Consider the following 15,291-nt stretch of genomic DNA (forward strand, 5'->3'; position numbering starts at 1 on the left):
GACCCCTGGTCTGAGGGAACTCCTCCCAGACCTGGACTAAAGCATCCACCAACTCCTGGACAGTCTGTGGTGCAAAGTGATCTTGGTGGATGGAGCGAGACATGATGTGCTCAGTTGGATTCAAGTCTGGAGAATGGGGGGCCCAGTCCATAGCGTCAATGCCTTTGTCTTACAGGAACTGCTGACACACTCTAGCCACATGAAGTCTAGCATTGACTTGCATTAGGAGGAACCCAGGGCCAACCGCACCAGCATATGGTCTCATAAGGGGTCTGAGGATCTCATCTCGGTACCTAATGACAGTCAGGCTACCTCTGGCGAGCAAATAATTGCCACCCCACACCATTACTGACCCACTGCCAAAATGTTCATGCTGGAGGCTGTTGCAGGCAGCAGAATGTTCTCCACGGCGTCTCCAGACTCTGCCACATGTGCTCAGTGTGAACCTTCATTCATCTGTGAAGAGCACAGGGCGCCAGTGGCAAAGTTGCCAATCTTTGTATTCTCTGGCAAATGCTAAACGTCCTGCACGGAGTAAGCACCAGTGTAAGTACAACCTCCACCTGTGGACGTAGGGCCCTCATTCCACCCTCATGGAGTCTGTTTCTGAACGTTTAAGCAGACACATGCACATTTGTGGCCTGCTGGAGGTCATTTTGCAGGGCTCTGGCAGTGCTCCTCCTGTTCTACCTTGCACAAAAGTGGAGGTAGCAGTGCTGCACCTGGGTTGTTGCCCTCCTACGGCCTCCTCCACGTTTCCTGATGTACTGGCCTGTCTCCTGTTAGCACCTCCATGCTCTGCACACTACGCTAACAGACACAGCAACCTTTTTGCCACAGTTTGCATTGATGTGCCATTCTGGATGAGCTGCACTACCTAAGCCACTTGTGTGTAGACTTTGTCTCACGCTCCCGCTAGAGTGAAATCACTGCCAGCATTCAGAAGTGACCAAAACATCAGCGAGAAAGCATAGGTACTGAGAAGTGGTATGTGGTCACCACCTGCTGTCTTGCTAATTGCCTATAATTTCCACCTGTTGTCTATTCCATTTGTACAACAGCATGTGAAACTGATTGTCAATCAGCGTTGCTTCCTAAGTGGACAGTTTGATTTCACAGAAGTGTGATTGACTTGGAGTTACACTATGTTGTTTAAGTGTTCCCTTTATGTTTTTGAGCAGTGTAGTTTAAGAATTGTGGGAAAAGATATGGTGAATTGTTTTTTGTTAGTTTTTTTTAAAATTACTATGCCAACCCTTTTTTTTTAGTTTTGCAAATATTGTCTATATTGAGAAATCCTATTTTATTTCTACTTCATTTTGTAAATTTATTTAAGAAATAGGCTACCCAATTAAGATAGTTTCAGGGGAAAAATGAAATTTTAGTTTTCCCCCTGAGGGATTGCCACCTTAATGTGATCAGGGGGTTTGTGTGCCTCAGTGACCCTAAAAGCTAGATCAGCAGAAGCTTAGCGTTCAGGTGGGACACCCAAGTTGGTCAAGTCTTAGGGTAGAGGCCTGACAAAGTGCAATCCAATTACATGACAAAAGCAGTTATCCACGCTTTTCCCGCTTCCATTGCCACCATGTGCCCCCTTTACATTTCTGTCTCCCCCCTCATGTAGGCCTGTCTAAAACCGGGGTGTGTTTGTAATCAGATATATGTGAGGTGTGTTAGAATAACTGCAGTATTTCACTCTATAGGTTTTTTGTAGCTGAACTGTGTTGAGGGGGAAGTCTTTTAAATTTTGGTATGACTATCTATTTAAGGACCATCTATTTAAGGAGGGGGTTTTCGAGAGGCTGTGGGGTTGATTTTTAGATGTGTCGCCAGTGAGCATGTTAAACCTCTGTACGTGGAAAAAATAATATATTCAGAGCTCTGAAAAATGACTGAAGGCTCGTGTGGTTGTTTTTTTCCCCATCTGGTTCCCTTCACATTACCTTGCAACCACTACAGCCGTTTTTTAGAGATCTCTCCTGCTCATTGTGGCCATCCTGAATAGAAAGAGTGGTCTATAGAATCATCTTTTCAAATAGAAGTGACAACACTCGTGGTCAAGTTTTGGACTGGAAGAATGCCTGACCAAGAAACTGAATTATATCTTAAATGATATTGTGATGTGTTACAACCACCTGTCAAACCAGTTGATAAATCTGGCCTCTGGTAGGGAGTATGGAAATTTTAAGTCAGTTTGTGTAGAGATGACTTTGGCCATCTCATCGAAATTCCAAACTCTATCTCCTTGGGCCTGTACAATGGGTGTTTTATTTAACCCAGACAAGTGACCAGATGTTTCATCTGTCAGGCTTTGGACCATCAAATGAAGGAGTGTCCAACAATTAAGTGTAGAAAGTGTGGAAATTTAGGACATAAAGTCAAAACTTGCCAAAACAAAAATGAATGCTCTTTGTGTGAAAGAGCATTCATAGCATACTTTCTTCAAATGCCCAAAATCCTATTCCAACATAACCAAGAATTCTCAGCAGCTCTCCTCTGCCCCTGTGACGTCTGATCCACAACAAACAACTGCTCCACTAGAAGACCTGGATAGGGACCGTTTGATCCCGACCCAGCAGAAGATCAACAGATTTCAGCCCAACCGGTAAACTTGGTAGTGCTTGAATCGCAAGCTTCACTTAATCCAATGATGCAAAGTACCCCAGGTCTAGCTGAGTTTTCTGCCGATAGTAACACCCCAGAAGAAGAGTATCATGTCATACAATTGCAACCAAATGAGCCTGGGGAAGAACAAGGAGACAATCATGTACAGGATCCAGCACTGATGATGTCTGAGAAAGACAGTGAGAATGATAGTGACTGGGAGGAAAATGGAAGTGATGATGACGCCACGTCCGAATGCTACGAAAGCGCGAGTGATGGTGAAGAGTCCACTGTCCACTGTCGTCCCTTTTGGGAAAATCTACAACCTGCTGCTAGATCAGCCAACGCAGATTCTCAGAGCACAGTTTTTATTGCCAAGAATCATCCTGCTATGGAGGAGCTTGTTGATGATCCTCCCAACGGGAGCAGAAAGAAGCGCATTTCCACCGCATCCTACAGCAGGGAGAAACAAATTCAATTCAATTTTATTTATATAGCGCCAAATCACAACAAAAGTCGCCTCAAGGCGCTTCATAGATACAGAGAAAAACCCAACAATCATATGACCCCCTATGAGCAAGCACTTTGGTGACAGTGGGAAGGAAAAACTCCCTTTTAACAGGAAGAAACCTCCGGCAGAACCAGGCTCAGGGAGGGGTGGGGCCATCTGCTGCGACCGGTTGGAGTGAGAGAAGGAAGACAGGATAAAAGACATGCTGTGGAAGAGAGACAGAAATTAATAACAGATATGATTCAATACAGAGTTAATACATAGAGAGCGAGAAAGGTGACTGGAAAGGAAAAACTCAATGCATCATGGGAATCCCCGGCAGCCTACGTCTATTGCAGCATAACTAAGGGAGGATTCAGGGTCACCTGGTCCAGCCCTAACTATATGCTTTAGCAAAAAGGAAAGTTTTAAGCCTAATCTTAAAAGTAGAGATAGTGTCTGTCTCCTGAATCCAAACTGGAAGCTGGTTCCACAGAAGAGGGGCCTGAAAACTGAAGGCTCTCCCTCCCATTCTACTTTTAAATACTCTAGGAACAACAAGTAGGCCTGCAGTGTGAGAGCGAAGTGCTCTAATAGGGTGATATGGTACTACAAGGTCATTAAGATAAGATGGGGCCTGATTATTTAAGACCTTGTATGTGAGGAGCAGGATTTTGAATTCTGGATTTAACAGGAAGCCAATGAAGGGAAGCCAAAACAGGAGAAATCTGCTCTCTCTTTCTAGTCCCTGTCAGGACTCTTGCTGCAGCATTTTGGATTAACTGAAGGCTTTTCAGTGAGTTTTTTGGACGTCCTGATAATAATGAATTGCAGTAGTCCAGCCTGGAAGTAATAAATGCATGAACTAGTTTTTCAGCGTCACTCTGAGACAGGATATTTCTAATTTTAGAGATGTTGCACAAATGGAAGAACGCAGTCTTACATATTTGTTTAATATGTGCGTTGAAGGACATGTCCTGGTCAAAAATGACTCCAAGGTTCCTCACAGCGTTACTGGAGGCCAAGGTAATGCCATCCAGAGTAAGAATCTGGTGAGCATCATCTGCTGAAGAGTCTGGAGGATCTTGCTGTAGTATTTCCTCCAGAAACTGCATGACAGCTGGGAGGATCTTCCTCATTGTCTTGAGGGCAGCTTCTCTGCAGGCCCACCTTGTGTCTGACAGCTTCTGCAGCTCCAGTGGGCGCTGCTCGGGGTACAACTTCTCCTGCATCTTAATAAATGCAGAGTGTCGATGAATTGAGCACAAAAGTGTAAAGCTTTTCGATTAGGTTGAAAAAGCTGACAAAACACGTTTGACTTTGCGCTCTCTATTAAAACCAGATTAAGGCAATGTGCCTGACAGTGGACATATAAGGCCTATTGGCCTTTTTTTGTATTCTTGACTGAACTCCCTTAAAGCGCCCGCTCATGTTTGCAGCCCCATCATAACCTTGACCCCGAATGTTGTCAATCTTCAGATTATTTTCTTTCAGTAGAGCTATTAGTAGCTTTTCAAGAGCATCTCCAGTTGTTGACTCCACATTACACACCTGAAGGAAGCACTCCTTGATTTCCATGTTGTGCACATATCTGACAACAAAGGAAACCTGCTCTGTGTGCGACACATCTGTGGTTTCATCCATCATGATAGAAAAGGTTTCACACTCTTGAATTTCTGCTTGGATGACACATCTTACTGATGTGGCCAAAGCTTTGATTATGTCGTTCTGACTTCTGTTTGAGAGGAGCGAGACGAGAGGTCTTTGTCCAGATCCCTGTCGCTCTTTTATGGCATCAAGGTGTAATTTAATTACACTGTCAAACTTGCTGAACAACTCAACTAACTCTAAGAAATTTCCTCGATTTTGGCTTGACAAGGCCTCATCATCTCCCCTGAAAGGCATACCCTGTCTTGCCAGGTAAAGAGTGATGTCTATCAAACCAGACAAAATTTCTCTGTTTCTCTCTCTTTCTTTGTCTTTTGCAGCTTGTGACACTTGGTCCGCTACTTCAAAAGCTGCCTCCAAGGTTTTTTTTGTTAAATGAGTTCCACCTCACCATACCACACATGTGAGACTCTGATGCACTGTGCTCTTTAATCCTTTCTAAAGCCCTTCTCCTCCAGCTCCGCACCACCCAGCCTGCAGAAGATGCGTGTGCATTTTGCGAGCTCGTACCCGGCTCGTAACGAGCGCGCTCTGCCCTCAAGGGTGACCATTGTTTAATGGTAGTCATGTGACTGATGCAAGCCAGATCCTTTTATTTAGCAAAATTGAGATTAATAGTTACATTTTATTGTTGAGGGGAAAGACAGGGCTCCATACTTTTACTAATTTCACATTCCTTTTTAGACCAGTTTAACAAACAGGGGTCCCCTTTGTTGGTCCAAATTCCCAAGACTTTCATTTCGTCATTTACTTGTATGTTTATTTTCGGCTTTTGTAATGAGGAACCAAACCACACGCCTTCTGTTTTTTCTGGGTTTAATTTTGCCCCTGATGCCAATTCATATTGTTTGAGGTGAAAAAGTAGCCTGTCCAACTCGTCCTGGTTCCTAATGATAACCGTAACATCATCGGCATAAGCCATAGCTGTCACTCTATAGCCGTCATTAAAACAGTATCCTTTAATATTAGTGTCTTTATTAATTAGTTTCAATAAAGGATTGATGGCTAAAACATACAAAGCAGCGCTTAGCGGACATCCCTGTTTCACTCCACACGAAGCATGGAATTGTTCGGTCAAACTTCCATTTACTTTGACTTGTATGATGGATTTCTTGTATAACAATTTTACCATTGCGATGAAACCGTCCGGCATCCCATAGGCTTTCATAACTGCCCATATATACGAATGAGAGAGATAATCAAATGCTTTCTTTTGATCTAAGCCAAGAATAAAAAGGTCAGAGTCTCTTCTGGAGTATATTACCTCTCTCAGGGTGCACAGATTATCCCACATCTGGCGACCCTTTATAGCACATGTCTGTTCCTTCACAATAATTTTATCTAATATATCTTCTAATCTGTTCAGTATTATTTTAGCTAATATTTTATAATCAACGTTCATTATTGTTAATTGTCTATAATTATTTATTATCACTTTTATCTCCTTTTTTATATAATAAACACATCAGGCCAAAATAGAAAGAGTCACATAATACTCCTTTTTCAAGCCCTGAATTCAAAGCTGAGGTTAAAAGTTCATTTACTTCCTCTATACCCAACTTGTAAAACTCAGCTGGGAGACCATCTAGACCTGGAGTTTTATTGTTATTCAGTTGCTCTATAGCAGCTGCAACCTCTTCTTTTCTTATCACCCCAAGGAGTGGATCAAAAACAAAAGGTTCAAGAGGTTCAATAACATTTATCTTAAAGCATTGCTGTCTGAAGGTAATGCAGAAAACATGGATGAGCATTGTTCTCTGACAGCATGTCTTTTCTCGCTCTCATTGACGGTTAATTTTCCGCTTCCATCCCTAATAGAGGGGATAAAGTTGCTACCACGTCTCCTCTGACCAGAGACAATCGCAAAGTCAGTGTTTCCATTTCCATCACACCCTGCTGTTATCTGTGTATTAAATAATAATTCATTATTTATCAATTGTATTTCTTTTCTTTAATGTTCCTCTTCTTCCTTTCTTTTTTTACATTTTACACTTATATGATTTTACATCTTCATTATAGTTCATATTCTTGGCATGATTTAACTCCAGACATTTGAATTTGAAGAAATCTTTCAATCAGCTTTTAAGCAAATCCCACAGTTCTATCTCAGAACTTACCAGAACTCTTAATTGCAATATTTTAATTTCACATTTTAGTTCTTGTGTTAGCACTAGATTCCTCAAACACGCCGTATTTAATTTCCAATAGCTTTTATGATAGTCAAGACCACACTGCATTGTAGCTTTAAGAATCATATGATCAGATAGATCAGTCATAAAGGTGTCATAATTAAGGGCGCGTATTGAAGAAGAAATATAGATCCTATCTATTCTAGTTTTGACATTTGTGTCAAATCTAGTAAAATGAATCTTTGTGGGGTGTAATACTCTATAGAGATCTCTAAGGGAAGCATCTGTGCAAACTTGCGCTAAAAATTTACCTTCACGATTGATCTTAAAAGGCGTTGTAGCAACTCTATCGCTTTCTTCCGTTACAATATTAAAATCGCCACATATTATTAAATTAAAACCCACTTCCAAGAGCTGCTTCATTTTTTTTTAAACAGCCTCATTTTCTTTGTCCTTTCAGGTGCAGTATAAACATTGATGATCCGCATCTTCTTCTATTGTCCATGATAAAAACAGTCAACTAAAAGAAGTCTTCCAGGAATAATGTCTCTTCGTTTGATTATATTCACATTTGAGTCATTAAAAAAGATACCAACTCCATCTGCACTATCCTCCCGATTGTCATGGTTGGCTGTGTGGCAGGCAGGCAAGCAGGAGTGGTGGACCCAAAATGCAGAACTCAGACACAGAAGTGAGACTTAAAGCGCAGCTTCATTGCTGGGAGAAACCTCGTACTAAATAAACTCACTAAAAGACAAACAAAGGTTGTAACTGAGGACTGAAACACTAGAAAAGAAACACTAAACTGGAGCAGGAGACTAAACACTAGAAACATGGAAGCAGACCACACAGCTAGTTGAGGGTACGACACAACACTGACACAGAGAAACACAGGGCTTAAATACACAGACGGCAGTAATCAAGGGATGAGAGACAGGAGGGCAACACACCTGGGAGAAATCACAGCTGACGAGACAGGGAAAACCTAAACTGAGCACACTCACATAAGACACAGACCTTCACAATAAAACAGGAAACTCAGACACAGGGAACCAGACAAGACGCTGAACTGAACAGACAGATTCACAAACAGACGGGGTGACACCATAGACAGACAGAGATACAGACGCAGACTCAGGGGCAGACCAAAGAGAACTCAAACAATAATAATCATCATAATAATAAACTAGAAAATGATAATAATAAACTTAAAGCGCTGGGTCACCGGCCCAGGACCATGACACTGATTGAAATTATCGAGTGCCCCGGACACCACATTTGAGTTAGGGCAGATATATCATTATCACTTTTCAGTCTCATCTCTTGTAGACAGAGAATATCATAATTTAGCTTTAATAAATAATCAGCTTTCCTTTTTCTGTATCTTTCTGACTGTAAACCTCTGATATTCCAGGTCAGTACTCTGAGGAGACTTATATTCGAGATTAGTATAAAGCAGGTTACTTACGAAGGGCTGGGTCTGACGTCTTTCCGTTTCTCCCTACTATAGGAGACTACAGAGACACTCCTCTTTCTGTATACACTAGGGGAATCATTAATCAGCTCACCCATTGCAGGGTGATCCTTATTGGAAAAAACTGCCCACTGTAGCTCTGCTTCCATCTGATCATCATCATTGCTTACTGTAATATTTCTCGTTGGTATTTCCCCAGGAGATCCTTCACTCTCACTCGCGCTTTCATAGCTCTCAGATGTGATGTCCTCATCGCTTTCATCATCCTTCTCTTCCTTGTTGGTACCATTCTCACTGATACTCTCTGATGATATTAAGTTGGATCCATCTGTATCCCGTGTGTCTACTTGCTCCTCCTCACAACCTTCCTCGTTTTCCTGCTGTTCTAAATGTAGACCCAGATGGTCCTCCTCCTCCGGTACAGCCGGTTCAGTAGGTCCTTCTGTTGTGATGGTTGTATTTTGTTCAATCGGAGGAGGCACTTGAGACCCAGGTTATAGGAGGTTTCCTGACTGTTCAGGAAGTGTTTGTTCTCCTGCTGGAGCTTGAGACACAATCAAATGGACCTCAGAGCGTTCTAGAGTTCCTGCTGTTTGCTGTAGATCAGATGTCTCAAAAGCAGAAAGATGTTGATTCTTAGCCATGTTTGCATATGATCTCGGACATTTGAAAAAAGTGTGTCCTATTTGACCACAAAGAGAGCATTCACTTTCGTTTTGACATGTTTTAGCTTTATGTCCCAGGTTTCCACATTTCCAGCACTTGATCGTGGGACATTCTGTTACTTGATGATCAGAAGCCTGGCAAATAAAGCATCTAGCCGTTTGACCGGGATAGATAACTCGACCATTGTACGGACCCAGAGAGATGGAATTGGGGATATGGATGAAATGTCCATCTTTATCCCTCCGAAGACGAACTTTAAACTTCCGAACCCCATACCACAGGCCAAATTTGTCCACCGGCTTAATAGGTGGATGTAACACCTCACAATATCTTTTCAAATATAATTCGATGTCATGATCAGGGGTTCTTCCTGTCCAGAATTTGACCACAAGGGTGGTTTTTTCAATTTGAAGAGATGATTCTACCATCCACTCTTTCCATTTTGGTTGGCCAGAGTTTGAAGCAACAATCTCCATGAAGCGTCGTAGAGGAGCTTCCTGGAAAAAACACAGTTCAAAGTCCCTTCTGTTTGGGAGGGAGATGAAAGAGTAAATGTCCCGAGGATTCACCAAAGAGGACTGAAAAAGCAATTCCTCCGCAACATAATCCCTAGTGGGAGGTTCTCCTTCCCCAACATATTTCAATCTGACCCATAGATTGCCAAACTTGGAGGCATAGGGTGCAGGTGTATATGGTGGCATGATAGATTCTAACACTGGGCACAAAAGGAGCAGGTGGGCAAGGATAAACTAAGAGTTGCCACCCTTACCCCCTTCCACTCATTTTGGCTGTTCAGAAACAAATGTTTATTGATGTGCTCCTCTTAAGTACATGGGTACACCGTAGAACTGGTGAATACAAATGTACAATAAAATTATATTTCACGATTAAAACACATTACCATATAAACAAAATATAACAAACATGCCACTTTGGCCTGCAAGTGGACAAACCGTATATTTGGGGAAAAAAAGCAGAGTTAACTTAAGATCCAAATGGCTGGAAGAAGGTGAACAAAACTCCAGTTATTTCTTCAACCTAGGGCAACATCACTCCACCATTAATGCTGTTGTTAAGCTAAACATCAGTGGGGTTATTACTGAAGATGATACCAAATGCTTCCGTTAATTTTTGTTGCAATTTCTATAAATATCTTTACCGATCTCACAGGCCTCAATAGACTCTTTCCTGAGCTCCATTTCTATTGGAGCATTATTAATCTTCTCAAAAATAACAAATCACCAGGAATGGACGGTCTAACTGCAGAATTTTATAAGGTTTTTGCTACTGTGCTGGCCCCGTTTTTGCATGACGTTTTTGTGGAAAGTCTTAATGAGGGAAGTCTTCCACCCACTATGACCCAGGGACCTACCACATTGACTCCCAAACCCAATAAAGAGTGTTTACTTATAGATAACTGGCACCATATTGGTCTGCTCAATAATAATTCTAAATCTAGCAAAAACACTCAAAATGGTCCTAAATTCCATCACAGCTAAAACAGTCAGGTTTTATGGCTTATCGACATAAACCAACAATATAAGACTATGCTAGACATTCTAGATTACGCTGAACTTTTTGATGACAATGGATTCATGTTATTTTTAGATTTTTAAAAAGTCTTTGACAATGCGGAACACCAGTTCATTTTACAATGCTTACATAAATTTGGCTTTGGAAGTTACTTTTGTTCATCCATAGAGACTCTTTACAGAAATGGTAATGGCTCAGTGAAACTAATTGCTGGAACTTGTCCTAGATTTGATCTGTCAAGATGCATTAGACAAGGATGCTCTGCCTCTGCGTACCTCTTTTTACTAGTTGCCCAACTCTTAACAGACCATATTGGATGCAATTTTCAAGGTATTTCTTTGCTGGACATAAATAAATATTAACAAGTGTGAACTTATAGCTATTAAGGAATGTTTCAGTACATCTGTTTGTAATATAAAAGTTAAAAACTAAACAGTCAGAACATGGTATATTACGTTTAGGTAAAGGTCTGAATCTGAGGGCAGCTCCTGTCATTGCAAAGACAAATGAATCATCATTTTTTTTAATCTACTGAGATTAGATGAGATGAGATAACATGAGATGAGATGAGCCTTTATTAATCCCACAAGTGAGAAATTTGCTTGGTCACGGCATAAAGTGGACAGTACAAAGTTAAGAGCAGCAAAAATTAAGAAAAAACAATAAAATTGAATAAAATAAAATAATATGTCAATAGAAGAAAACAATATTTCAAAATGCAGCAGAAAAATTACACTCAGTAATATTGCACATAAGAGAGACCAAGTTAACTAAGACTAAGTGAAGGCTACCATAGTGTGTGTGTGTGTGTGTGTGTGTGTGTGTGTCTCTGTCTGTCTGTCTGTCTGTGTGCGTTTGGTCCAGGGTTTTAATAGTTTTGCAATTTTCATTAGTTTTTATTTTTATTTAGTTTTGACTTCAGATTTTCAATTTTATATCAGTTTTAATTAGTTTTTACCAATTGTTTAGTTTAGTTTTTATTTTTTGAAAATCCTTAGTTTCAGTTATAGTTTTAGTTGTGTTCGCAATAATTAAGTGTAACAAAATCCCAGTTTCATCATATCAGTCATTCTCTTCTGCTTATCCTTGGGTATGTTGCTATTCCAGCTACCATACTGCACCCTGGACAGGTCACCTGTCTGTCGCAGGGCTAACATGCAGAGACAGACAACTCACATTCCCACCTATGGGTTCTTTAAATAAATAAATAAAGGCAGATGAACAACCATTGATACCAGGCAACTATAAAATGTATATCTTGGCCCCAATGAGACTATTAACTCTTGCAGCACCGGGTGTTCGTAATTGTGGTTCAAGTGAATTGATAAACTTTTTGAAGGCAATTGACTCACACAGTTGTGTAGATATCCCCGTCCTGTTGTCTCGGGATGCATCACGCTGCCTTGCCTGGGGTTAGCTTCTGTTTTCTGGGGATGAGGGTTGAGTGTGCTCCCTTACCTTCTCAAGGTAAGCTAGGTTAGCCTTCTTGTGTGAGCTTTTCAAGTGCACTTTAAGGTTTGTGGGATTTTTTTCCCTTTAGAAATGTCCCTCATAATTTGTCTCTTTCCACTACAAGACACTTGCTTTATCCAAAACACAGTCATATTCAAAGTAATCCCAAATTGGACTCTGGCGCTTTCTCCCGACTTTTCCTGACATGATTCTGCGTGTGGACGGAGTAGCAACACAGACGACCCGACTAACGTACTTGCCACCTGCTGGCATAATGAGACAGCAAGAAAAAAATCTGTAAACTAAACTTCATTTTCACCCTTGACTCTTGTATGACACGCACACATCAATGAAAACTAAACACATTTTTGCTATAAATTCAGTTAATTTTAGTTAGTTTTGTGAACACTCATTCCAGTTTTAGTTAGTTTTCCTTTTTTTGTTTTTATTTTTATTTCCGTTAACGAAAATGTTTTTTCACTTCTAGTTTTCGTTATTTTGTTAGTTTTCGTTAACGATAATAACCTTGGTTTGGTCATCTGCAGTCTTTGTTGTCGAGTCTGACAGCAGTTGGAAGGAAAGACATGCAGAATTTCTTCGTCTCACATCATGGGTGCCGCAGCCACTGAAGGAGCTGCTCAGTGCTGTCAGAGTCTCCTGCATGAGGTGGGAGATGTTGTCCAACAGGGATGAGAGCTTAGTCACCATTCTCCTGTCACTCACCACCTCCAGTGGGTCCAGAGGGCATCCTAGAACAGAGCTGGCCCTCCAGATCAGTCTGTTCAGTCTCTTTCTGTCCCCAGCAGAAATGCTGCTGCCCCAGCAAACCACACCGTAACGGTTTTGCTGACAGCTGACGTGTGACCTGACAAAGAATAAACTCTGTATACTAACAGATTATTGAGCACAAAAGTTTACCTTCGAATTGTTGATGCTTTTTAAATAGACATCTGCAATGGTTTCCATTCATGGTTCAGTCTGAATCGTGGTCAGCTGCAGGAAACTAAACAAGCATGTTGAGCTATTATCACGAGTCTTTAAGCTGCTGCCTTAGCATATAAGCAACATATCTTGATGCTATAATAATAATAATTCAGACTGCTTTTTAACCTATAATATAAACAGAAATATATTTGTTGGTGCTGAAAATTCATTAGTGGAAAAACTAACATTTCAACTTAATTTGATTTGTATTTAGACTCTTTTTATCCAATTGGTCTTTTGAGTTAGCTTTGGTGATTACTTCCTCCAAACCATCAACATGTCATTTAGACCTACAGGACTGTTCAAGCCTTCAAGCTGGCAGTAATCAACCACTTTCTCAAAAATTCCTGAAAGAGTAGTTGTAAAACGGTTAACTCATCATCTACAGAAGAATGGTTGATTAGAAGACTTTCAGTAAGGCTTCAGAACTCATCAGAGTAAAGAAATGGTGTCAGCGAAGGTCACAAATGATCTTTTTTTAGATCTTCTTACCCACCTTGGATATAATATCTAATATAATTTGGAAAATTAACATGAATTCTTTGACTTGAGTATCATTATCATAGCCACACTTTACTGTGTTGTCACGGCATAACTATTGTAGGCTGACTAATGATGTTAAGAGTGCTAAATCTGAGTAGCTGTTAGTGAGATGCACATTCATTTGTTGTAAGGAGATACATCATCAAGATTCTTGTAGAGTTGAACTGATACATACTGATACTAATATATAAATAAATATATCCTCCAACACAATGTCCGGCCCACTGTGCAGCTCAGCCAATGAGAGCCGAGGGCCTGCGCAGTGATATTAGCATACAGCCTGTATAAAGGGAGCTGCTCTCTGTCACACAGCTCATTCGTTGCTGCAGAGTACTGAAGGAACAAAATGCCTGAACCCGCAAAGTCCGCGCCCAAGAAGGGCTCTAAGAAAGCCGTGACCAAGACCGCCGGCAAGGGCGGCAAGAAGAAGAGAAAGACCAGGAAGGAGAGCTACGCCATCTACGTGTACAAGGTGCTGAAGCAGGTCCACCCCGACACCGGGATCTCGTCCAAGGCCATGAGCATCATGAACTCGTTTGTCAACGACATCTTCGAGCGCATCGCTGCCGAGGCCTCTCGCCTGGCCCACTACAACAAACGCTCCACCATCACGTCCAGGGAGATCCAGACCGCAGTGCGCCTGCTGCTCCCCGGTGAGCTGGCCAAGCACGCCGTGTCTGAGGGCACCAAGGCCGTCACCAAGTACACCAGCTCCAAGTAAACTGATCCTGCTGTCAGTCAACCCAACGGCTCTTTTCAGAGCCACACACTTTGTCCTGAAGAGCATACGATCTACCTTCAAACGTGCAGTTACTATGTTGCCAACTACAGCAATCGCGGAAATGCTACTTTGTCACAAGGTGCTACTGATCCGCTACATTGACTCAGGAAATGTCTTCTCGTGTGTGTTTATTGTGGAACGACGACAAAGTAACTACAAATACAACATTAATGCAACTTTACATTTGACAGTCTTTGTGTGCATTTCAATGACTCCCCTGTGGGCGGCGCCTCCGCTGCATTTCCTGCAGGACTGAGAGGAGGAGAGCCACCTCTGTCCCAAAGCCACTCTGCTTTTAACTCAAACCCTTAAGACCATTTCCCACACCTGTAAACATAAACTACTCTACGCTCTTTTTGTACTGCTGACACTTTATTCACTTTATGTCGCTTAGTTATTTAGTCACCTATTCAGTCACTTTCATTTTAAAACTGTGTGTATGCTGTGTATTTATCTCATTCTTATTGCCTGTTTGTGCCCTGTCCTTGTCTTCAACGTCATGCTGCTCCATTGTATCTTCATTGCCCCTTGGGGATAAGGGGTTATTATATTATTATTTTTTATATGTATATATTCTGATTTCCAAATATATTCAATACAAAGCAAATTCAAAAACGAACTAATTGAAAACAGTACTTTTTCCACAAACCTGAACACAAATGTTGCTCTGGCCAGTTAACTCATTTTGACAGTTTCTTTACTGAGTGTAAAATGGAAGTGTGGTTTTTTTTTTTGTTTTTTTTTTTATTTTAATATATCCAAAGTTTTGTCATTTCACAAAAATTTTCCACAGCAGAATCCAAAGAAGCAGTAAACTTAAACTTTAGTATCAATTTGTCTGTATTGTTCTGATCTGGGGTTGCACCGTTTTTCTTATGTTGTACATTTGCACTTTATGTGGTCCTGTGTTAATTGTCCTATGTAGCACCACAGTCTTGGAAGAACACTGTACTGTACCACTGCACAT

General features: G+C 41.2%; 1 protein-coding gene across 1 annotated transcript; it reads left to right on the forward strand.

Annotated features, from left to right (window-relative positions):
• The first annotated feature begins 13,845 nt into the window (after nucleotides 1-13,845).
• LOC146517571 (histone H2B 1/2) lies at nucleotides 13,846-14,363 on the forward strand. Its single transcript, XM_085164087.1, has one exon. It carries the CDS (start codon nucleotides 13,890-13,892, stop codon nucleotides 14,262-14,264), a length of 375 nt encoding a protein of 124 aa, XP_085020213.1. The 5' UTR covers nucleotides 13,846-13,889; the 3' UTR covers nucleotides 14,265-14,363.
• The last annotated feature ends 928 nt before the right edge of the window (nucleotides 14,364-15,291 follow it).

This window comes from Neolamprologus multifasciatus, chromosome 6 (genome assembly GCF_963576455.1).
Source record: "Neolamprologus multifasciatus chromosome 6, fNeoMul1.2, whole genome shotgun sequence".
Classification (NCBI taxonomy): domain Eukaryota; kingdom Metazoa; phylum Chordata; class Actinopteri; order Cichliformes; family Cichlidae; genus Neolamprologus; species Neolamprologus multifasciatus.